The sequence below is a fragment of the Pseudoliparis swirei genome, chromosome 17 (assembly GCF_029220125.1).
Source record: "Pseudoliparis swirei isolate HS2019 ecotype Mariana Trench chromosome 17, NWPU_hadal_v1, whole genome shotgun sequence".
Lineage (NCBI taxonomy): Eukaryota > Metazoa > Chordata > Actinopteri > Perciformes > Liparidae > Pseudoliparis > Pseudoliparis swirei.
The window spans coordinates 20,956,194-20,980,128 of record NC_079404.1 but is presented as its reverse complement, the minus strand read 5'-3'; the positions used below and the strand labels follow the sequence as shown (position 1 = coordinate 20,980,128).

Below are 23,935 nucleotides of genomic sequence, written 5' to 3'. Positions count from 1 at the left end.
TTTTTCCTAATTTAAACAGAACAAGGGATGAAAGTAAAACAGGAAATGTGAGAGAGTTTTATTAATTTACTCAAATTCCAATGTTCCTGACAAACCCATCACGTTCCTCAAACACATTTAACAGTGAACATGGCAGAATAATGCAAGATCCAAATCACAAATTGAGCGACAGGCCTGAGTAATGAACACGCTGAGAGAACATGTATACCTGTTTGGGCAGACGCATGACGCTAAAGTAGGGGAGGGGGGAGGGGGGGGGGACATTAATATTGATTTGCTCTGAGAGATTTAAGAACAGAATATATATATATATTAGGGCTGGGCACGTTAACGCGTTAATCGTGCGTTAACGCAGCACTTAATTAACGCCAACAATTATTTTATCGCGCATTAACGCATGTTTGTTTTTTTAGTTTGTTTTTTAATAATTTCTTTTTTTTATTTTTTATAATTTTTTTAGACAAAAGACAATACATAGACATAACACCTAGAGGACTATAAACAATGCAGACGACAAAACAATGGACATAACATCATAAAGTCAGAGTATTTGTGGGGGAAAAAGAATCTCAACAAATGACGGCAGGTATGAGACGCCCTCAAGACACACGTCACACAGAGAATACACGAGCTGTATGAAAGGAGAGGACTGCAAAGCGACAGCTTCACAACGTGCACCCTGTTGCTCTCACTGGGGACGACTGGACATCGGCTGACCAGACGTCCAGTTTTCCCCGGACATGTCCTGCTTTTGAGCCCTAAAAAATGCGTCCGGCAGGGATTCCAAAACGTCCGGGATTTTGCTTCGTCGGATATTTGTGTTTCTCTGGGTTTTCATAAACTCGTATTTACCCTGACAAGTTTTGGAAATGGTATCTCCTTCACGTGAGCTCTGACGGTTTAGAGGACAGTCATTGGTCGACCGATCTCAGGGTTGCCAGATACACGATAATTATCCTCCAAATACAACCATTTTGAGCCTTTGGTACGATACTTCACCATCTCCAATCTGGCAACACGGAGCACCTTGCCGCCTCCACTAGTTCATTGTTGTTTGTGCGGCATGCTATACACTACAACCAGCGCGCCGCTCCCATAATGCACTACTCTGAGTGCGTAGGGCACAAAGTTCTGAGGGGGCTCCACAAAATAGGCAACTAAAAAATCCTCATAGTTATAATAATTATAATGCCGATATTATTTCAGTCTAGAAATATTAGGCACCTTTTAGGCATGTATATCACAAAACAGGCAGAACAAGAGAGATGTTTAATCTCAGCCCCAGACGAAGTGTCCTCTTTTTCACAAACTCAAATCTGGTCACCCTACTGGACATCACTCTGTAACCACAATGACCTTGGAGTTACTGTGCATTATATTGATGAGAAGTGGGCGCTGCATTCACATGCCCTGACTGATGAACACAGAGGAGACACATGATGCTGAAACGTGCGGGACACTTTACTGAAGTTGCACAGCAGTGGAATGTGACAAATAAAGTCACCACACTGAGCAGATAGAGCACCAGAGATGATCGCTGCTGCGAGACGACTGCCTTTGATCATGTCCCTGCTTCAGTCTCCAGCGCTCTGTCACAGTGTCTCTGCATAACAGTGCATTTGACAATGTCCTGACAGATTTTATGGCACTTTAGTTCATATGGCAGAACATTTAAAATAAGTGTCAAGTTCTAGGAATTGACAAACTGCACTGAAAGTGTTTTCTGGTGTCTCACTCTAACAGGGACAACACATGTTATGGCACTTTCATTCATATGGCAGAACATTTCAAATAGAAGTGCGCTATACACTACTTTTGAATGAATAATTGGATTTTGCGTATACAAATGCGATTAATCGCGATTAATCAGGGAAATCATGCGATTAATCGCGATTAAAAATTTTAATCGTTGCCCAGCCCTAATATATATATATATTTATATATATATACTGTATATATATCTATATATTGTAAATGATTACTATGGATCAAAACATGAAACATGAAAACATGAAACATGAAACATGAAAACATGAAACATGAACACATGACACATGGATACATGGAAACATGAAAATGTGAAAACATGAAACATGAAAACATGGAACATGAAGACATGAACACATGAAAACATGAAACATGAAAACATGAAAACATGAAAACATGAAAACATGAAAACATGAAACATGAAAAATGGAACATGAAACATGGAACATGAAAACATGAAACATGAAACATGAAAACATGGAACATGAAAACATGAAACATGAAACATGAAAACATGGAACATGAAAACATGAAAACATGAAACATGAAAACATGAAACATGAAAACATGAAAACATGAAACATGAAAACATGAAACATGAAAACATGAAAACATGGAACATGAAAACATGAAAACATGGAACATGAAAACATGGAACATGAAAACATGAAAACATGAAACATGAAAACATGGAACATGAAAACATGGAACATGAAAACATGAACACATGAAACATGAAAACATGAAACATGAAAACATGAAACATGAAAACATGGAACATGAAAACATGAAACATGAAAACATGGAACATGAAAACATGGAACATGAAAACATGGAACATGAAAACATGAAACATGAAAACATGGAACATGAAAACATGAACACATGAAACATGAAACATGAAAACATGAAACATGAAAACATGAAACATGAAAACATGAAACATGAAACATGAAACATGAAAACATGGAACATGGAACATGAAACATGAAAACATGGAACATGAAAACATGAAACATGAAACATGAAAACATGAAAACATGAAAACATGAAACATGAAAACATGAACACATGGAACATGAACACATGAAAACATGAACACATGAAACATGAAAACATGAACACATGAAACATGAAAACATGAAACATGAAAACATGAAAACATGAACACATGAAAACATGAACACATGAAAGGATTTATCATCATTCCAGACGTACCAGTCATAATCGCGCCAGAGAATATGTTCTCAAAGCTCCGCTCTATCCAACTTTGCACCTAATAATTTGGAGGTTGAAGAGTCCACCGCTCAATGCAAGTAAACCAAAATGTAAAGATGTAATACTGTCAAAGCACAGGAGTTCAATCCAGTAAAAATAAACTTGTCTGTAATCTTGAAGACCTTGCTCACAAATTGTTAAAATTCAAAGAGGATTTCTGTAAATTGTAGTGGCCAGTCCAACACACCGTTTTTGGATTATAATAATAAAACGGCATCGTTGCCAGTTAGAGAGGTCCTTGTGTCTTTCTGTGGGCCGAGCCTCCTGGTGTGTGTGGGGGGGAATAAATCACCTGTGCAGGAGCAGTGATTTGACAGTGAAACATGGAGGGTGGCATCAGCACCCACGGCACCGTCCACCGTGTGTACACCTTTGCGAGCCTCAATGGCCGCTCCGGTTTTGGCCGACACGATCCTTCACCGGCGGCCAGACGTCGGACGGCCAGGTTTCCTCTCGTGTACAAAATGACCCAGTGGATGATTTGTGAAGCGATGTCCCGTGGGCCGACATTGCTCCGCTGGCACGAGGTGGTACCGCTGTCTGGCTGCACGGTGGATGTGTTTCCTCCCGCTTTGCTTATGTTTTCCATCTTGCCCTCTGGAAGATATTTTTGATTGAAGCCCCCTTTATTTCTCACGGAACTCGGAAAAATTGCTCAGCGTGAAAACGAAAGAAACTGTGGGCCTGCTGTGGCAAGATAAGTGATCAGAGGAACAGCTGAGGGAGGAACATGATGAGACGAAGGGTGCGAAACATTCTTTTTATTCCTTGTTTTATGGAACACAGTGGTTTAATGTGAAGACTTGCATTACTTCATGTCAGAGGTGTTGGATTTCTGAGATGTTTGTGAGCAATAGAGACTTTTTTTTGTTTACAAAGTCCTCTAAGCAAGTGAGTCAGCAGCTCATAAACAGGATGTGCTAATATCCGCTGGTGTTGAATTTGCTGGAGGTGGTGATGAGATGAATGGCTCCTTTTTACTCAATTTTAAGAATTTTAGGAAGCCTCGATTGACATAGATAAAACGTGTAATAAAAGTGTGGAATTGAAGTATCTAGGGATAATGCTGTGTTTGAAAGCTGCAGGGCTTCCACACTTAGCGCACGCTTTACAATGCTAGGGAGCTCTTTGGACACAATTACTGTATACTGACTATATAACAGAAACATCCATTTTTAGATGAGCATTTGATGCAGAATGATTTTAAAATTACCCCCCATCTCTTTTATATACGGGGCCATTGCCTTGTATTTGTGTCACAACAATTATGAATGATCTAAGATTGCTAATTAAAATTGATTTATAATAGAACAACATTGCTACAATATGCTATGCAGACATAGCTTATCTGTGAAAATTAATTTGTGAAATTGATGAATGACATAGATGGCATTCTGATCACCAGAGGCTGACGATGAGGACGTTACTATTGCACTGCTCATTTAGAATAGATTACGTTTTTAAATGAGCAATCGGTGTGAAATATTTTTACTTCAGAAGCTAAATATCTGAATATCTTGCGGTGAACCTACATTGATTGTCACATGGCAATAATAGTGAAAGCAATACTTTGGATATCAACACTAAATCAAATGAGTCCCTGTAATATGAGTTGGCAGCTAGTGCAACACATTCATTGTGTTCGCTCAATCAGTCCACACATTAAAAGCGTTATCCGCAATATTGCTCAGGTGCAAGAAGGTAAAATATAATTCGACAATAAGAAAAAGAAGAGCAGCGATCTCAGCATCAATATTAGCTACTTGAAATGGTTTACTATCAAGGATTTGATCCAAGAAAAAGAAGCTCCTGAGCATTTTGGTGAACTGGTGAGTTCCCTGAAGCAGAAAACAAATATGTTCCCTTTACCCCATTGGTTTCTGTTCCTGCAGGTGTGTCTGGTTTCATGTGTCACAGTTTTGAGTTGAAATATCTGTTTTTTAGATGTTTGTCACCACCACGATACATTTAACCCTCCTGTTACCTTAGGGTCAATTTGACCCCATTCAATGTTTAACCCTCCTGTTACCTTTATATTTACTGACATATTTTACCCTCGGGGTCAATTTGATCCCAGCAATTAAAACCTCCAGAAAATTATTAGAATTAATATTGTTTTCCAAGATTAAGTGTGAGGTACTTTATGTTTGTTTGTTGACTACCTAAATAGCCCTTTAAATATATAAAAAAGTTGATATTTCTTATATGTTTGACAGTGAAAAACAGCCTGGCGTCAAATTGACCCGAAAGAACACCGACGTTAAACATTGAATGGGGTCAAATTGACCCTAAGGTAACAGGAGGGTTAAAAAACTCAACAGCGGAAACAATGTCCCTGTTTCTCTGGATAATCCAGACTACATCTGTTGTGGGGTTGAAAACAGCCTCATACTCTAGTATATGTCAGTATATATACTGTATGTATACAAACCCATATGCATCATATAAAGAGTGTTCTATGCAACATGCCTGAATGCATTATGACCTTCATCCACCAGCATACAGTATATGTTAAGGAATCAGTGGCATGAAACCAATATTTTTCATTTTCTCAAAGAGAGACAGAATACAGATTTTAGAGTTGCTGGATTTGTTACAATACAATACAGTTTTCAACATATTGATTTCGGATGTTTTCATTAAATGCAATAGGTGAGTAATTAGGCGAGGGCGAGTGTATATTGTTGTGTGCTTATGTTCGGGAAGGAGCTGAAATGCATTTCTAAAAAAATGCATTGTAAAAATCCTTTTTACAATGCATACAAAAATGAAATGCATGCTAAATTAGTTTCAAGTCAAAGGAATCTGTTTGTGGGCCGAGCCTCCTGGTGTGTGTGGGGGGGAATAAATCACCTGTGCAGGAGCAGTGATTTGACAGTGAAACATGGCGGGTGGCATCAGCACCCACGGCACCGTCCACCGTGTGTACACCTTTGCGAGCCTCAATGGCCGCTCCGGTTTTGGCCGACACGATCCTTCACCGGCGGCCAGACGTCGGACGGCCAGGTTTCCTCTCGTGTACAAAATGACCCAGTGGATGATTTGTGAAGCGATGTCCCGTGGGCCGACATTGCTCCGCTGGCACAAGGTGGTACCGCGTCTGGCTGCACGGTGGATGTGTTTCCTCCCGCTTTGCTTATGTTTTCCATCTTGCCCTCTGGAAGATATTTTTGATTGAAGCCCCCTTTATTTCTCACGGAACTCGGAAAAATTGCTCAGCGTGAAAACAAAAGAAACTGTGGGCCTGCTGTGGCAAGATAAGTGATCAGAGGAACAGCTGAGGGAGGAACATGATGAGACGAAGGGTGCTGAACATTCTTTTTATTCCTTGTTTTATGGAACACAGTGGTTTAATGGGAAGACTTGCATTACTTCATGTCAGAGGTGTTGGATTTCTGAGATGTTTGTGAGCAATAGAGACTTTTTTTTGTTTACAAAGTCCTCTAAGCAAGTGAGTCAGCAGCTCATAAACAGGATGTGCTAATATCCGCTGGTGTTGAATTTGCTGGAGGTGGTGATGAGATGAATGGCTCCTTTTTACTCAATTTTAAGAATTTTAGGAAGCCTCGATTGACATAGATAAAACGTGTAATAAAAGTGTGGAATTGAAGTATCTAGGGATAATGCTGTGTTTGAAAGCTGCAGGGCTTCCACACTTAGCGCACGCTTTACAATGCTAGGGAGCTCTTTGGACACAATTACTGTATACTGACTATATAACAGAAACATCCATTTTTAGATGAGCATTTGATGCAGAATGATTTTAAAATTACCCCCCATCTCCTTTATATACGGGGCCATTGCCTTGTATTTGTGTCACAACAATTATGAATGATCTAAGATTGCCAATTAAAATTGATTTATAATAGAACAACATTGCTACAATATATGCAGACATAGCTTATCTGTGAAAATTAATTTGTGAAATTGATGAATGACATAGATGGCATTCTGATCACCAGAGGCTGACGATGAGGACGTTACTATTGCACTGCTCATTTAGAATAGATTACGTTTTTAAATGAGCAATCGGTGTGAATTTTTTTTTTTTCAGAAGCTAAATATCTGAATATCTTGCGGTGAACCTACATTGATTGTCACATGGCAATAATAGTGAAAGCAATACTTTGGATATCAACACGAAATCAAATGAGTCCCTGTAATATGAGTTGGCAGCTAGTGCAACACATTCATTGTGTTCGCTCAATCAGTCCACACATTAAAAGCGTTATCCGCAATATTGCTCAGGTGCAAGAAGGTAAAATATAATTCGACAATAAGAAAAAGAAGAGCAGCGATCTCAGCATCAATATTAGCTACTTGAAATGGTTTACTATCAAGGATTTGATCCAAGAAAAAGAAGCTCCTGAGCATTTTTGGTGAACTGGTGAGTTCCCCTGAAGCAGAAAAACAAATATGTTCCCTTTACCCCATTGGTTTCTGTTCCTGCAGGTGTGTCTGGTTTCATGTGTCACAGTTTTGAGTTGAAATATCTGTTTTTTAGATGTTTGTCACCACCACGATACATTTAACCCTCCTGTTACCTTAGGGTCAATTTGACCCCATTCAATGTTTAACCCTCCTGTTACCTTTATATTTACTGACATATTTTACCCTCGGGGTCAATTTGATCCCAGCAATTAAAACCTCCAGAAAATTATTAGAATTAATATTGTTTTCCAAGATTAAGTGTGAGGTACTTTATGTTTGTTTGTTGACTACCTAAATAGCCCTTTAAATATATAAAAAAGTTGATATTTCTTATATGTTTGACAGTGAAAAACAGCCTGGGGTCAAATTGACCCGAAAGAACACCGACGTTAAACGTTGAATGGGGTCAAATTGACCCGAAAGGTAACAGGAGGGTTAAAAAACTCAACAGCGGAAACAATGTCCCTGTTTCTCTGGATAATCCAGACTACATCTGTTGTGGGGTTGAAAACAGCCTCATACTCTAGTATATGTCAGTATATATACTGTATGTATACAAACCCATATGCATCATATAAAGAGTGTTCTATGCAACATGCCTGAATGCATTATGACCTTCATCCACCAGCATACAGTATATGTTAAGGAATCAGTGGCATGAAACCAATATTTTTCATTTTCTCAAAGAGAGACAGGATACAGATTTTAGAGTTGCTGGATTTGTTACAATACAATACAGTTTTCAACATATTGATTTCGGATGTTTTCATTAAATGCAATAGGTGAGTAATTAGGCGAGGGCGAGTGTATATTGTTGTGTGCTTATGTTCGGGAAGGAGCTGAAATGCATTTCTAAAAAAATGCATTGTAAAAATCCTTTTTACAATGCATACAAAAATGAAATGCATGCTAAATTAGTTTCAAGTCAAAGGAATCTGTTTGTCACTCTCCCAATATGCTAACACCAGGGTGACGTAACAGCGAGCTAACAACTCTCAAGCACATATCCCACATTAGCAGTCATTGAATTAGGCTGATTTGAAATGTGCCATTCAATTCAATTCCACCATCAGCAGTCAGGCAGAAACATGTGCAAGGTCAAATACACTACCGTTCAAAAGTTTGGGGTCACTTAGAAATGTCTTTATTTTTCAAAGAAAAGCACTGTTTTTTCAATCAAGATAACATTAAATCAATCAGAAATACACTCTATACATTGTTAATGTGGTAAATGACTATTCTAGGTGGAAACGTCTGGTTTCTAATGAAATATCTCCATGGGTGTATAGAGGCCCATTTCCATCAACTATCACTCCAGTGTTCTAATGGTACATTGTGTTTGCTAATCGCCTTAGAAGACAAATGTCTGATTAGAAAACCCTGGTGCAATTATGTTAGCACAGCTGAAAACAGTTATGCTGGTGATATAAGCTATACAACTGGCCTTCCTTTGAGCTTGAAGTTTGAAGAACAAAATTAATACTTCAAATATTAATCATTATTTCTAACCTTGTCAATGTCTTGACTCTATGTTCTATGAAATGTTCAATTCATTTGATAAATAAAAGTGAGTTTTCATGGAAGACACGAAATTGTCTGGACGACCCCAAACTTTTGAACGGTCGTGTATATATGGGTTTGCATCCGCACAATGTTTATGTTAGCTCGCGTGCACATTCCAGTTAAATGACTCGTGTCCGTCCTTGTTGTTGTTGTCCGAGACCTTTATTCAGCGCTGCATCCACACGCCGGCAGACGAACACCGACTCGAGCCGAGACTTGCACACAAGCGAGGTCCTTCATCGTATCTCCAGGCGTGTCCGTCATCCATTCGCCCTGTGACGCAATGTGTGCATAGAGAGGTAAGGCGAGGTAGAAAGAGAGTCAACGCGGTACCAGAGGCTCCTATGGCGCACGACGAGGTTCCTCCGCCTCTGCCTTGTCTCGTAAGCATCACTCAGCCATCGGCCCCGGGGCAGAGCGCTCGCTGACACCGGTGTGCCACCCGCGCTTCTCAGTGGCGTGTTATTCACCCGCTCTCATGTTGACACCAAGACTCCGCTGCTGCATGTCGACGTGTCAGCATCTTCCCCTTCACTCTCTCTCTGCCTCTGCCTCTCTCTCCCTCGTGTGAATATTAAAGGAATAAAAAGTGGCTTTGGCCCTGCTCACTTGTACATGGCATTGCATTTGGACTCTTTGAATTCGTCCACCATTTTGACCCTTGAATACTCAACTTATTCACCTTCTTCGGTTTCTTCAAATCTCAGCATGTTTGTCCAGCTCACAAGGCCCTCCATTTAATTATCAGATATTACTGGAGTGCTCAAGTAGCCGCTTTGCCTTTGATATTCGATGTGCCGACTAGACGTGTACATATCAGTCTATGTTCCTTTGGTGTGCTCTTCTATCTGTCTATCTACCCATCTGTATGTATCTAACTTTTCCGTCATCCTTTCTGTGAACATGTGAATACACCTTCGTTCTAATATGCTCACTTCATACACTTTTACACCTCACTTGGCATTTCTCAACAGTTTCCAACCCTCGGCCAGAGCTACGTTGAAGTGATAACATGTCAGCTCTGCTTCGTCCTGGCAAACACACCGTGCAGCCCGGTGCTAGCATCGCACAGACGTTCATACCCCACTCACCCAGAGGTCAATATGAAAACAAACCTATGGGTCACCACAGGTTGCACAGCCTTCCTCCAGACAACAGTTTTACGAAAGCTGCAATCATCGTTCCAAGAAAGCGTTTATTTTTGGAAAAGATCCAGAATATCTGTCAAAAGCCACGAGGCCTCATGCCTACTGCTCCAAACGGGAGAATTTGTAACATTCACCAATTTAACCAATTGTATGTTATCGCATATTCGTTTAGGAGTCAGCAGTAGCAGTCGTCAGCGAGGTCTACCTTTCTCTACAAGGGAAAAAGAAATCACTGATTTGATTTATAACACTATAATAGAGTGTTAAGAAATCAATGGAAATCAACTTAAATATAAGTAAGTAAGTGCTTTTGGATTCAATGGTTTTATTTGCATATTTTGGCATGGCAACAGCAGTCAGTAGCTGCCAGGAAAACAATCTCTCTTCTGCACCTGACAGTGTGTATTTGGAGGCATTGAGCATGCTATTGATCAATCTCATGAATGCAAACCTCTCCATGAACAGGTGGTGTTAATCTGATTGAAAAGAGCAATCTAAGTTTTTTGCAGTTAAAAGAGTTTGGTGAATTGAGCTGGGAGCAATCGTAGACATGTCGGATCACAATACGTTTTTATATGAGGCCGAAAGGTCGATGCATTTGGGGTTTCAGTGACTAGATTCACAATTTAAATGTGGTTTGTCATATCTGGTGGTGATTTCGAAAGTGGCCCTTAATAAAACATCACGGCTCAATAAAGTACGTTGTGGGCATTTTTTTGCCCTTGTTAGGAGGGTCTTTCTGGTTTATTTGTCTCGCCCATTTTCACAAATTACTAATTTGTCTCAGAGTGCTTTATAATCTGTACACACAGACATCCCTGTCCCAAAACCTCACATCGGATCAGGAAAAACTCCCAAACAACCCTTCACTGGGAAAAAATGGAAGAAACCTTCAGGAGAGAACAGAGGAGGATCCCTCTCCAGGATGGACAGAACAATAGATGCCATGTGTACAGAAGGACAAATTAGAGTTAAAATACATTCAATGAATATGACAGAGTGTATGAATAGTTGGTAGTAGGCATATTCCACGATGGAGACCTCCACGATCCATCAGGCAGATGGAGGTAGAGAGGAGGAGTGGGCGGAGTCTCAACAGGGCCATGGCATCGTTGGTAGTAGGCATATTCCATGATCCAGACCTCGATGATCCATCAGGCAGATAGTAAACCTGTAAAGCTCAGCTGGAGTGGTTGGTGCTTGCCTCCATTTTTTTCTGGCTGCAATGACTTGGCAAGAATGGGTTGGATCAGAAAAACCTACGTCAGCCTTCAGACATGCTGTGACACCTGTGCTCAACACGTTTTGGCTTTTACATGGAATAGTGGATATAATTGAAGTATTTGCAGGTACAGTAGGCAATCTTAACAGGGTTGAAAACAATGATTGTTTGCATCACCGTTTCATACCTTCACTAGATATAGACAAGTAATCCAATAAAATGATTCCTCATTGTTCACGTCATCTACCCTCTATTTATTGTATTGAAAGCAACCACTTAAGGTGAAACCCTGCTGAGCAGTAGCCTATACAGCAGGTATTTGAACACGTCCGTTCAATCTTTTATTAGCGGGTGTTGAAAACAGTCTCATCTGACCAATGGCAGCCCCACCTTTGAGCAGGTAATCCCCAGGACAGACATTAGACATTTAAAAGCTTTAAAAGTGGAGGAACATCCATTTAGTAACAACCTCCAGGGTTTTTCCTGGGTCAAAATGGGTCTTCGGTGCTCCCCAAAAAATGTTTTGCCGCGCTATGCGCGCACGGTCTGTGTCTCTCTATCTATTCGCACACCTCACAGTTGCAGATTGATCAGACAAGAAGACATGCTTATCAACTCGATTACTATTGATCAAAACAGAACGAGGGTTCGGCTGTAGCCTACTTGAAACATACTATTGAGAACTAGAGATGCACCGATCAGGTTTTTTGGTGCCGATCACCGATCACTGAAATCAGTATTTGCCGATCCGACAATACCGATCACTGAAATCAGTATCTGCCGATCCGATAATACCGATCACCGATCACGGTGGCGATTGAAGCATTCTATTTATTGTGTAGCATTATTGCCTCGGACTATGAGGAAATACATATATAAAGCACCTCAAACATTAAAGAAATTACCGATTTCTTTCAACATTTAGGACTTTTACTTTGAAAAATTTCCTAATTGATACATTAACATTTATTGATTGCTATTGTAGGGGATTTCAGATATGTATGGAACATATCTGCATTATTCATTTCCTGGAACTCTTGGGGAAATCTATTTACAGGATTTTTTTTAACATACAAAAGTCTGACCTTTATTTTTATAAACTCTTCCTTGCTACAGTAAACATGTTTTAATGTTAGCATAATTTAAGCTAAATCTCAGAAACGATCTCTAAAGATACAAAATCAGTTCATTGTTTACTTGTGTATGATTTGTCGACATCTTATTTTGAAAAACGGATGTTGTTTCACGTGGTTCTTTCCGCTAACTTTGCAAAACCGGATGTTGTGTCACGTAAATCCTTCCGCTAACTTTATCAAAACCCTCGCGCGCTCCCGATGGAATATGTTTACCGTCAGCATCAGTCTCTAGGGGCAGACATGTGAGTGTCGGCTGAGTTGACCCAGAGATTCAACTCGGGGGACGGGGACGCCGCTCGCTGCGTGAGGATCCCCTCTTGGTCCTCTCACTCTGTGGCCCTCGCCGGACGCATCGTCTCCGTTGCGGTGCGCGGCGATTGAAACGTCTCTGATAGTTTTTCTCGCAGATGTTACGTCATCTGATCGGCCGTTTTGAGAACGCCGATCAAAACCGATAATGGGAATATCGGCCGATATGGATCGGCGCATCCCTATTGAGAACATATTCGCTGACATGCACGTGATGAACAGGTTTTTTTTTTTTTTTTCATCGCAGACTTTTTTTTGCCTTAGGTGCTCGGGATTTGTCATAGGCGTTCGGGAAAACGGCTTAGGCGCGCGCCCAAATTTTCTCTATGCAGGAAAAACCCTGACCTCTGGTTCCAATGAATAGCACATGTATGCGACTGATTTAGAGGCACATGTTGAACTGTAATGCACTTTGTTTTGCTCGCATCATTCACACGTGTGTTTTTGTTGGTCTATATACCATCCCGTACGGTTAATCCCCTTGTGTTAAGGCAACCTTAATGAATTGGTTCTGTCACTGCGGAGCACGGATGAGCTTATTGTTGCTGGAGGCCTCAGAGAAAGCAATTATTTGGGAACAGGCCAACAGTACATTGAGAGCGAAATTGATCAGAAGTAATTTTCTCGAAACCTGTAAATTTCGTGAAATGCTTTCTGAGCACATGTTAGGTTCACCGCAGCACACTCGACTATATTACCTCCAAGCACGTTATGGCCTGTCGAGAAGAAGGGCTCGATTCTTTCAGAATGATTCTCAACCCAAAATGTCCTCGGGGAATGTTTGTCTCTTGAGACGGTAAGCGTTGCTCTCGGGATGGATAGACGGATCTTTTTCACTCAAATGAACTTGTGTTTTCACACTTGTATGCCTCTGAAACTTTGAGAGGTAAACACATAATACATAGTGACTTTCATACCTGCCAACTGTCTACAAATGTACTGAATACTTCTGCAAAGACTTTGTCATTTGTTGCCTCAACACCGTGCCTACAAATCCTCTGCCTGTGTGTAAATTAAGCTCTTCCCACTCTATCTTATTTATCCCCGAGGGAATTCGTTGAATAACCCTTGTGAAACCTCCCACAAGTGCATATTTATAAAATAATCATTCAACCTCGGGGAGAAATTTGGCATGAGAGTCTTTATTGTTCTTTGGACAATTTTCATGAAGTGAAATGTGTTGTGGGGGTCACCAAAGGCAAGAGAAGTCCAAGCGTTAAATAACATTTTAAAGTGTAAATATGGATGAGAGGCATTTAATCGCCTACAGTTTATGTTCACAACAAAAACTGCCAAGATAGCATCTTCTCCCCAAAACACCTGACTGTCACAGATTATGCTGTGAATGTTACTCCCACAACATTGACACAGATTTGTTACTGCTGCTGTGAATAATAGTCAAACTTTAAATGAAAACTGCTAAATAAACCTCACCACCATGCATGCAAAAAACGTGCGCAGAGACAAGAGTGTACGTGAGAATGCGGGCACGCGGGCACGGTATCACAAGAGGCGTCAGGTCTTTGTGACGGGGTGAGGCTCAGGCGCAGAGAGACAGGCTGGACGCAATATAAATAACAAAAAAAGCACTCTTTAATGAGGCAAAATAGTTTACAAAAAAAACAAGGTCCAAATGGGGCAGGCAGAGGATCGTCGGTCAGGGCAGGATCAGATACGACAGACAGGACGACGGGAAAAAGACACGGAACTAGAGACGACAATCCGACGGCAGACAAGGGAAAGACTGACACAATATATAGGGGGGGAAACACAGGTGTACGACATCAGACAGTAACGAGACAAGAGTGGCTGAGGGCAGGTGCAGGGAATTAAACAATTTAGACAAAAGACACAGAGGAGACATAGGAGACACGGAACACAGGAGAAACAGAACAGGGTGTTACAAGAGTGGTGTCACAGCGAGAGGACATTATCAGCTTAAATGAGCCCATGCTGACACACCGCCAAGATGGCGTTCCCTGTCATTTATGGCAGCAGTCTTTCCTGTGGAGAGTGGTGACAATCATGCGGAAGATGATTACCCACTTGTACGCCTAATAGTCAACTATAGTCATTAGCTGTTACAAAGTCTCATTCATCAGGAGAAATAAACACTCATCGGTTCGCAGAGTAATTTGCGCTGCATCAACCATCACATCTTAATGTCTATGCGGAAGTTTGAACGATCTTAGCTCAGACATCATATTCCAAATAGTTGATGAAGATCCAGCGCCCTCCTTGTAAAAAACCCTGGCGCTCTCCGGAAAGCTAAAAAATCGAATTCTTCCATAATCTACACTTCTCATTGGGTGGTGTCGTAAATACTCGCCGATCACGGGATGGGTTGAAGAGATTGATGAAAAAAGGATCTTCGATGGACAACAGAACTTAGCAAGAATATTGAGTTTATTCTCGAGAAGTACAGGTCAGGAACAAACGCCTGCAGGCCGTTTGGAGTACTTCCAGGAACCGGATCGAGAAAGCCTACCAAACATGCATTTTAACATACATTTTATACACAACAAAATAGGAGGAGTTTATTACTCCCGGCCGTCGTGGACCAATCACATGCAGGCATAATTACCTAATCCTGGGACTGATCTACCAAGTTGAACCCAAAGACACGTGAAACCCCTAAATTCAAACCCTGTGGCCTCCGTGACCCAGTTGAAGACAGGTAAAAGCACGTAATGTTCTAAAAATGATCTTGTAGCCCCTCCCCATGTTCTTAACCCGCACCCTAGTGGCGTAATCTCCCAAGGCCAAAGGCGCAGTCGTATAGATGATTAACCCTTGAGCTCAGACTTTTGCATGTTTTTGAATAACCTGATATTACAGAGTAGGTGAAAATATACCACAGTGGTTTCCCGAAACCCGCCCGTAAGCAAGTCGTCAGGGGGCACCATACCAGGGCTCTCAAGTGTCACGCATTGAGCGTGAGACTCACGCATTTCGGTCTTAAGTCACGCACTCCCGCCACACATCGTATTTCTCACGCTGAAAAAAACTCTCGGCTATTTAATGTTTTAATGTGCAGCGCCGCCAACATGAGCTGGCCGCGCTGCCCTCACCGTGGAGGAATCAAGCGCTCCCCTGGAGTTCTGCTGTGAGGAGCCACTTATCAGCCAATCAAAACAAAGAAATGGGCTACACAATAGCCAATCAGAAAAAACACGTATCCGATGTATCTGGGTAAGATTTAATCCAGCAACCAATGAAAATAAAGCATCCTGGATTTGCGCCGCGACTGACTAATATCCGAAAATTTCGTTCGGGGGGGGGGGGTGCTGATGGAAATGTCACTCTTGCCTGTCTTCAAAACTTGAGAGCCCTGCCATACCAAGAGCTCAAACAAGCGCCGCCGGTTCACTTCAACAGAAAGGAGCAGCGGCTCAATCCAAAGGGTTTCTTGAACCGCTGAACTAGTGGCATTATCAAGTGGAGTGAGACCAGCCACCCTGCAGAGACACCTCATCGGAGCGGCTTTAATCTTCAATCTCGTTCTCGCGCTCACTACCCAAAGCTCTGGACCATATTGACAGTTGAGGCCAAGGCTGAGCTGAAAAATGAGAAATGTGCTTCATAGCGCAGCTCTCCTTACCTCCCAACTCACACGCAAAGACAGCATTGGCCTTTGAGTGTGCTTATCCCCCTCACCATGGAGTTATTATTGAATGAATATGTTGGGAGATATGTCATCAGTCAAAGCGGTTGTAAATGATTTAGTTGTGAGTCATATTTTTTTCCAACCTACAATGTTCTCCCTGAGAGAAAAGAAGTTTACTTATTCATCTACCAAAAAGGAAAAGAATAGCGTGATGTATTATTTTCTAATAAATATTGAAATACAGAATTGAAGCCACTAAACATACTTTGAGGCAAAATAAATGCTTTTAAGAAATATTACACATTATTATTTTAGATGGTTAAATTACTTAATTAATACCGACTATGTATGTATATTTCTTGAAGTCTAATTACCTTTGCATTGAAAATGCGGAAGGTTATGTTTTGATCGCTGTGTATTTATTTATTTATTTATTTGTATGCGTGTTACTCGCATAACTAAAAAAGTATTAAACCGAATCGCATGAAATTTGGTGGGATGATTGGTTATTATCCGGGGACCATTTGATTAGATTTTAGGATCAATCGGGTTAAAGGTCAAGGTCATGAAAAGGTCAAAATCTTCTTTTTACCAAAGCGCGGTCAATTTTTATCCAATTGGCATGCAACTAATGCCAACATGTTCCTAATTCAATACCCAATCTTGTGATATGCGAAGGTATGCGCTCTACCGAGTGCCCATTCTAGTTAAAGATGAATCAGTTTGAATTTATTCCATACATTGTGTTGTTTCTTAGAATTGACATAGATATAACGCACCTTCTATGCCAACCTGCGTATCCATCTTGACTATTTGTTTACTGTATCTGTAAAATATGCATCGTAATTGATCGCTGCTTTATGATTTGTGTTCTGTGTTCTCCCAGGTTTCCCGTGGTTAGTGAGCTGGCTCCAATTGGCACACTGGTGGGGACTATTCTAGCTGCTGCTGTCAATCAAACCATATTCTACTCCATTGTGTCAGGAAACAAACGAGGTACAGCGTGTGCTCCCGGCCATGTGCCACGTAGTCAATGAAGCCTTTTTTCACCATCCTAAATGTTGCAAACCTACACTCGTATAAACACACTCACTCAAATGAGATAGCGTGTTCTGGGTTTGTGGTATGAAAGACCGAGGTTAGCCTGTGAGGGAGAATAAATGCAGCCAGTTGTAAAACATGCAGAGTCACGTTTTAACACCATTGACCCAGAGATGTGTCTCGCCAAGAGTGCAAACAAACCGGAGCCATATAGCTCTGATCAGAACTATACTGGCTGTTCAGTAACCAGTGTGTTCCTCTATTACAGGGGTCGGGAACCTATGGCTCTTCTGGTGACTGCATATGGCTCCCAGACAATTTTGAGTTAAAAAAAATATATATATATATATATCCGCCCGCCACCCTGTAATTTTTTATAGAGCGCCAGATTACAGCAGAAGTAATTTAAGGTCCCTTTTCTTAAAGAGCACGTCTTTGTTCTTTTATTAAACTAAACAGCCGTCTGTTGTTGATCGTCTCTAACCAACAGCATGTCACTTCTGTCTCTACGTGTCGCGTTAACACTTCTCGGCTCGCCGGCTCGCGCGCCGCAGAGCTCCGATGCCGGCGTGTGCGTGCGCATCGGGGCGGAGCAAAGAAAAAGTCACCTGCATCCCCCCCCCCCCCCCCCGTAGCATCATACAGCACCTGAAGTCGCATTAAAAGCAAGACATATTTAATTTATTATACGTTAGAAATACTATATGGCTCTCAATGAAATATATTTAGAAATATTTGGCTTTTATGGCTCTCCCAGTCAAAAAGGTTCCTGACCCCTGCCCTATTATGTTACTTATCTCCCAGTTGTGTCGTGTGTCCCCTCACCTCACCTGCTCCGATTGTGTTTGTTTATAGGTCATTTTCGGGTGAACAACAAGACCGGCGTCATCTCCACAGCTAAACCTTTGGATTATGAAAATGTGACCAGCTACCTCCTCCGGGTCCAGGCAGACTCTATGCTGGTTGTCATGTCCAACCTGCGGGTGCCTTCTAAAAGTAAGACGGAGCATCCAAAGAATGGGTGAATGAGGAGGTTGTTTTGTAGGAAACAAGGGAGGACATTCTGTTTCTTATTATTTCAGATGCTGCAATCATAGGTAATCATAATAATCCCTCACTGGGACAGTTTATGGTTTAACACAGTTTACAAAATTGTATTGCAGCCTATTTTTAACCGTGTATTAATTCAGATTTGTACCTGCATTCTATGTTTTTACACATGTGTGTATTATCACATGCTTAATTCAGTCTCATTACACATTCAATCGATGTCTGCTCCCAAAACTTTTAGCCTGCAGATTTGGAACGAAAACCAGGAAAACATTGCGTCACAGTGTGTATTGCTGCACTTTTATGCTTTATGCACTGTTGCCTTTCCTCACTGCGCTGATCCATTTGTGAACTCGTTGGCAGCTTTACTGCAGCCTGTAATTGGTTGTTCAGTTTCACACTTCATTCTGCTCGTTGGTCTGACACGTTTGACCACTATGGCATTTTCATACGTTCAGACTAAGATGAATATGGTATTTGAGTAACTGTGCTGCAGTACCAGTAGTTATGTTGGATTCCTTTGTTACTCAGTGCTTTAAGAATGCTAGCTCTGTGTCGAGCGGTCGCTGCTCGACAGCGAGTGATACGAAAGGTTGTGTAAGAGCACGTAGAAATATCAACTACGTGATAAATGCATCATTGATGGGAATGTTAACAATAACCATAATATATCATTTATCACTATCTGCTTAGAAAAGAAGGAGATCATAAATCAGTAAATTCATTCGTAATTCATCACAAAGGTCTAATGATCAGCAATAGCCCATTTGTTTTAATCGAGTAAGACCTCCCCCAAAACGAGGTTGGGTGACGAAACATTAATCATCGCTAATTCTCAGTTAGTGCTCCCCCAGAGCGCACAACGGGCTGGCCGACAGTGACCACAGCCTGCTGTCGCCGCCTCTTCCTGGCGGCCTCCCACTGCTTCCCCGTGTTGTCTCTTCTTGTCGACCGGAGAAGATTGATGAAATGATGATGAAGAAGAAAAGTTTGAGCGACTCAGCACTTGATAAGAATACAACGTTTATTCTACAAGATGCAGGTCAAAAACAGACGCCTAGAACGACTGGAGACTTCCAGGAGCCGAATTGAGAAAATCTAAGGATATGGCATTCTGCTACAGGTTATATACGAGAAAGGAAAGAGGCGTTGAGGTTAAAATCTATAGGCCAGCCACCTCAGTTGGGAGGGCTTCGAGTGGGCTTCTATCCCCCACCCTACATGGTCATCTTTTACACCAAAGGCCCCTCACCACATAAAGCTTGTGAAGCTCTGGGCTCAGGTGCTGAGATTAAACATCTCTCTTGTTCTGCCTGTTTTGTGATATACATGCCTAAAAGGTGCCTAATATTTCTAGACTGAAATAATATCGGCATTATAATTATTATAACTATGAGGATTTTTTAGTTGCCTATTTTGTGGAGCCCCCTCAGGACGTGGTGCACAGCGCGTAGTGCGCGTTATGGGAGCGGCGGCGCTGGTAGTAGTGTATAGCATGCCGCACAAACAACAATGAACTAGTGGAGGCGGCGAGGTGCTCAGTGTTGCCAGATTGGAGATGGTGAAGTATCGTACCAAAGGCTAAAAATGGTCGTATTTGGAGGATAATTATCATGTATCTGGCAACCCTGAGATCGGTCGACCAATGACTGTTCTCTCTACAGTCAGAGCTCACGCAAGAAGGTGGAACGTAAGGGAGATACCATTTCCAAAACTTGTAAGGGGTAAATACTAGTTTGTGAAAGACCCAGAGAAACACAAATATCCGCCGAAGCAAAATCCCGGACGTTTTTGGAATCCCTGCCGGACGCATTTTTTAGGTCTCAAAAACCGGACATGTCCGGGGAAAACAGGACGTCTGGTCACCCTAGCATATGTTCTGCCCACGAAGCCGTTCATGATGGTGCGCTCGGTCGTACAGCCCGAGAAGGTTATGGCAGTACTTGAGGAGAGTTGGCGAGACACGTTCACTCTGACTTTGTATCACGCCTCACCGATTGCTGAGTAACAGCGGTCAGAAAGGAGTTTTTAGACGCCGGTCGATAATCTGCATGCTGAGCCCTTCAGACAACGCTCTTCTCTTGGCCATGCGTCAGCCGGAATATCATTAGACTTTGTTTGTGAACGCTTAACTCACAAAAGTTGGGTTGATACCTCACTCTCGAGCCTTTTGAACCGAGATAATAAGTGGCCTACTTTACCCGCTTCGCTCCTTCTGGCAGCGTCTGTCTGTCACGTGCTAAAGATGGCACAAGAACACAATACATCACGTGTCTGATGGATGTAAAGCAGAGGACTATATCTGTCAAGTCAAACGTGTTTAGATGTTCTATCCGAAATATACACTACCGTTCAAAAGTTTGGGGTCACTTAGAAATGTCTTTATTTTTCAAAGAAAAGCACTGTTTTTTCAATAAAGATAACATTAATCAAAAATACACTCTATACATTGTTAATGTGGTAAATGACTATTCTAGGTGGAAACGTCTGGTTTCTAATGAAATATCTCCAGAGGTGTATAGAGGCCCATTTCCATCAACTATCACTCCAGTGTTCTAATGGTACATTGTGTTTGCTAATCGCCTTAGAAGACTAATATCTGATTAGAAAACCCTTGTGCAATTATGTTAGCACAGCTGAAAACAGTTATGCTGGTGATATAAGCTATACAACTGACCTTCCTTTGAGCTTGAAGTTTGAAGAACAAAATTAATACTTCAAATATTAATCATTATTTCTAACATTGTCAATGTCTTGACTATATTTTCTTTTCAATTTTCAATTCATTTGATAAATAAAAGTGTGAGTTTTCATGGAAGACACGAAATTGTCTGGATGACCCCAAACTTTTGAACGGTAGTGTATAAATAGAAAGTAAAACATGTAAATAGGAATATAGATAATTGGGATGTAAACAAAGCACGTAGGAATGATTAGAGATAATTGTAAAATAAAACAAGCAATTGGGAAACGGGGCGGAGGCTTATAGACCGGAAATAACCACGGGGTGCACTTAAGGGGGTGATGAACAAACGGCGCGAGAAAATAGTAGAGTACGCAGCGGACCATCTGCGGAACTAGAACGGGGCATCTACAAGTCCGGAGAGGCAGCCGGTTTTTCACCTCTTTCGTTGCCATATGGAGCGAACGGAAATGACTGCAATGGCTTAACTCCAAACTAAAAGGAGAAAGAAAAAAGGAAAAAGTTGCGCTAGGTCCGGAGCCGTAACTTGACAATATCTCTCTCCGACAGGGGATTGAACGTCCCTGGCATCTTCACGCCGACTGTCTCTCCTGGCAGAGTGATTCTGGTCTCCCTTATGTTACTGTCCCCGAGATCAGGACTCTGTGTGTGACTCTTTGCTCTCTGTATTGAGTTTAAATTACCAGAGCATTACTGGACTGTTTTGTCAGATAGATTTGTTTTTCTTTTAGCCCTGTTAACCCTCCTGTTACCTTCACATTTACGAACATATTTTACCCTTGGGGTCAATTTGACCCCAGCAATTAAAATCTCCAGAAAATTATTAGAATTAATATTGTTTCCCAAGTTTAAGTGTGAGGCACTTTATGTTTGTTTGTTGACTACCTAAATAGCCCTTTAAATATATAAAAAAGTTGATATTTCTTATATGTTTGACAGTGAAAAACAGCCTGGGGTCAAATTGACCCCAAAGAACACCGACATTAAGCATTGAATGGGGTCAAATTGACCCTAAAGGTAACAGGAGGGTTAAGACTAGTCCGCGGTAAATGTTGGCGGCACAAGCCTGCATACTATTCATACGTACATGCACACATGTAATAATCCAGAGTACGACTCTCAGAATAATGAACTCTTCAGCGCAGGCAAGCTCACTCTGCCTGAGCAGCAGTCCCTCCTCTTAATGGACTGAGTTAGAGAGGAAGGAGGAGAGCTGTATTCATGTGTTCGTACCCGGATACTCCGAGGATGAAATATAGCCACTTTCTACAAAGAGGAGAGGGAAACTCTTCAGACTTATTTTCCATCCCCTGGAGTCCCCCCTCTGTGCCTCACACTCCAGCCTTTGTGCATGTAATTTGATGCACCGTGTTTTTGTTTGTCCAATTCCCCGAGCGTATCCTTAACTCCAATGCCACATGGCTTTACATTTGTTTATGCAGCCAAGAGAAAATGGTCCTTGACACTGCATATATTTGACCTAAACTGCACCGTTGGAAGGAAGCTGTATGTATTTATGCTGTTCATTGCATAAGTGTAACTGTGACAAATTTGCGGGCTCAAATCGTTTTAATCAATATACAGTTTGGGTGTTTTTCCTTTTAACCCTCCTGTTGCCTTAGTGTCAATTTGACCCCATTCTTCTTCCTTTTGTATTTGTTTATTTTTGTATTAGTTGTTATCACGTCTCATCCTGTATCCTCAGATCCTATCTCATCCAATCCATCTTCCATCTCCCTCACCTGCCCTGATCCCCCCTCAGTCCTCTTCACCTGGTCCTCACGCCTCTCACCCCTCTCACCTGCAGCCCATCCCATTAGTCCCTCACTATTTAGCTCCCCCACTTCCTCTTTGTGTGATTGCCAGAGATTTTTTTGTGTTCTCAGACCAAGCCCGAGAGGTCCTGTGTTTGTTTTTATTCAGTGTCTGTTCCTTGACTTGACAAATAGTAAAAGAATCTTTAAGAGTATTATCTGTCTCCTGAGTCGTGCATTTGGGTCCACCCTAAATCCCGCCGTGACACATTCAATGTTTAACCCTCCTGTTACCTTTATATTTACTGACATATTTTACCCTCGGGGTCAATTTGACCCCAGCAATTAAAACCTCCAGAATTTTTTTTTAATTAATATTGTTTTCCAAGTTTAAGTGTGAGGTACTTTATGTTTGTTTGTTGACTACCTAAATAGCCCTTTAAATGTATAAAAAAGTTGATATTTCTTATATGTTTGACACAGTGAAAAACAGCCTGGGGTCAAATTGACCCGAAAGAACACCGACATTAAACATTGAATGGGGTCAAATTGACCCGAAAGGTAACAGGAAGGTTAAAAGGGGTAGGAATCATAAAAAAGATCACTTAACCTGCAAATGTATTGTTCCTATTAGCTGCCTCCTTTTCCCCATTTCTTTTTTCACAATGTTTCCACTAACTCCTCTGCTGCTTGGTTATTGGCTGCCCTTCAAATTATTATTCCCTATAATTTGCAAATTTCTGGTCAGTTTAACTTTCAGAGCTTTTTATTCAGTGCGGCAAGATGTCCGGGAAACAAACGTTTCAACAGTAAATGATGCGAGGTAGACCTCACTTAAAACAAATGGCTTCGAAGGCAAGATTCCCTCATTGTTTTTTATTATTTCACAGAGCCATATTTCACAGTGTGAATCTTCTCAGTAATT

At 41.4% G+C, this 23,935-nt stretch overlaps 1 protein-coding gene across 1 annotated transcript in view; it reads left to right on the top strand.

Annotated features, from left to right (window-relative positions):
• The window catches only part of pcdh15a (protocadherin-related 15a), a 276,702-nt gene that overhangs the window by 210,810 nt on the left and 41,957 nt on the right, over nucleotides 1-23,935 (top strand). Inside the window, exons 26-27 of the mRNA XM_056436303.1 lie at nucleotides 17,348-17,457; nucleotides 18,358-18,498. Coding sequence (XP_056292278.1) covers nucleotides 17,348-17,457; nucleotides 18,358-18,498 — 251 coding nt within the window. The remainder of the gene's footprint in view (nucleotides 1-17,347; nucleotides 17,458-18,357; nucleotides 18,499-23,935) is intronic.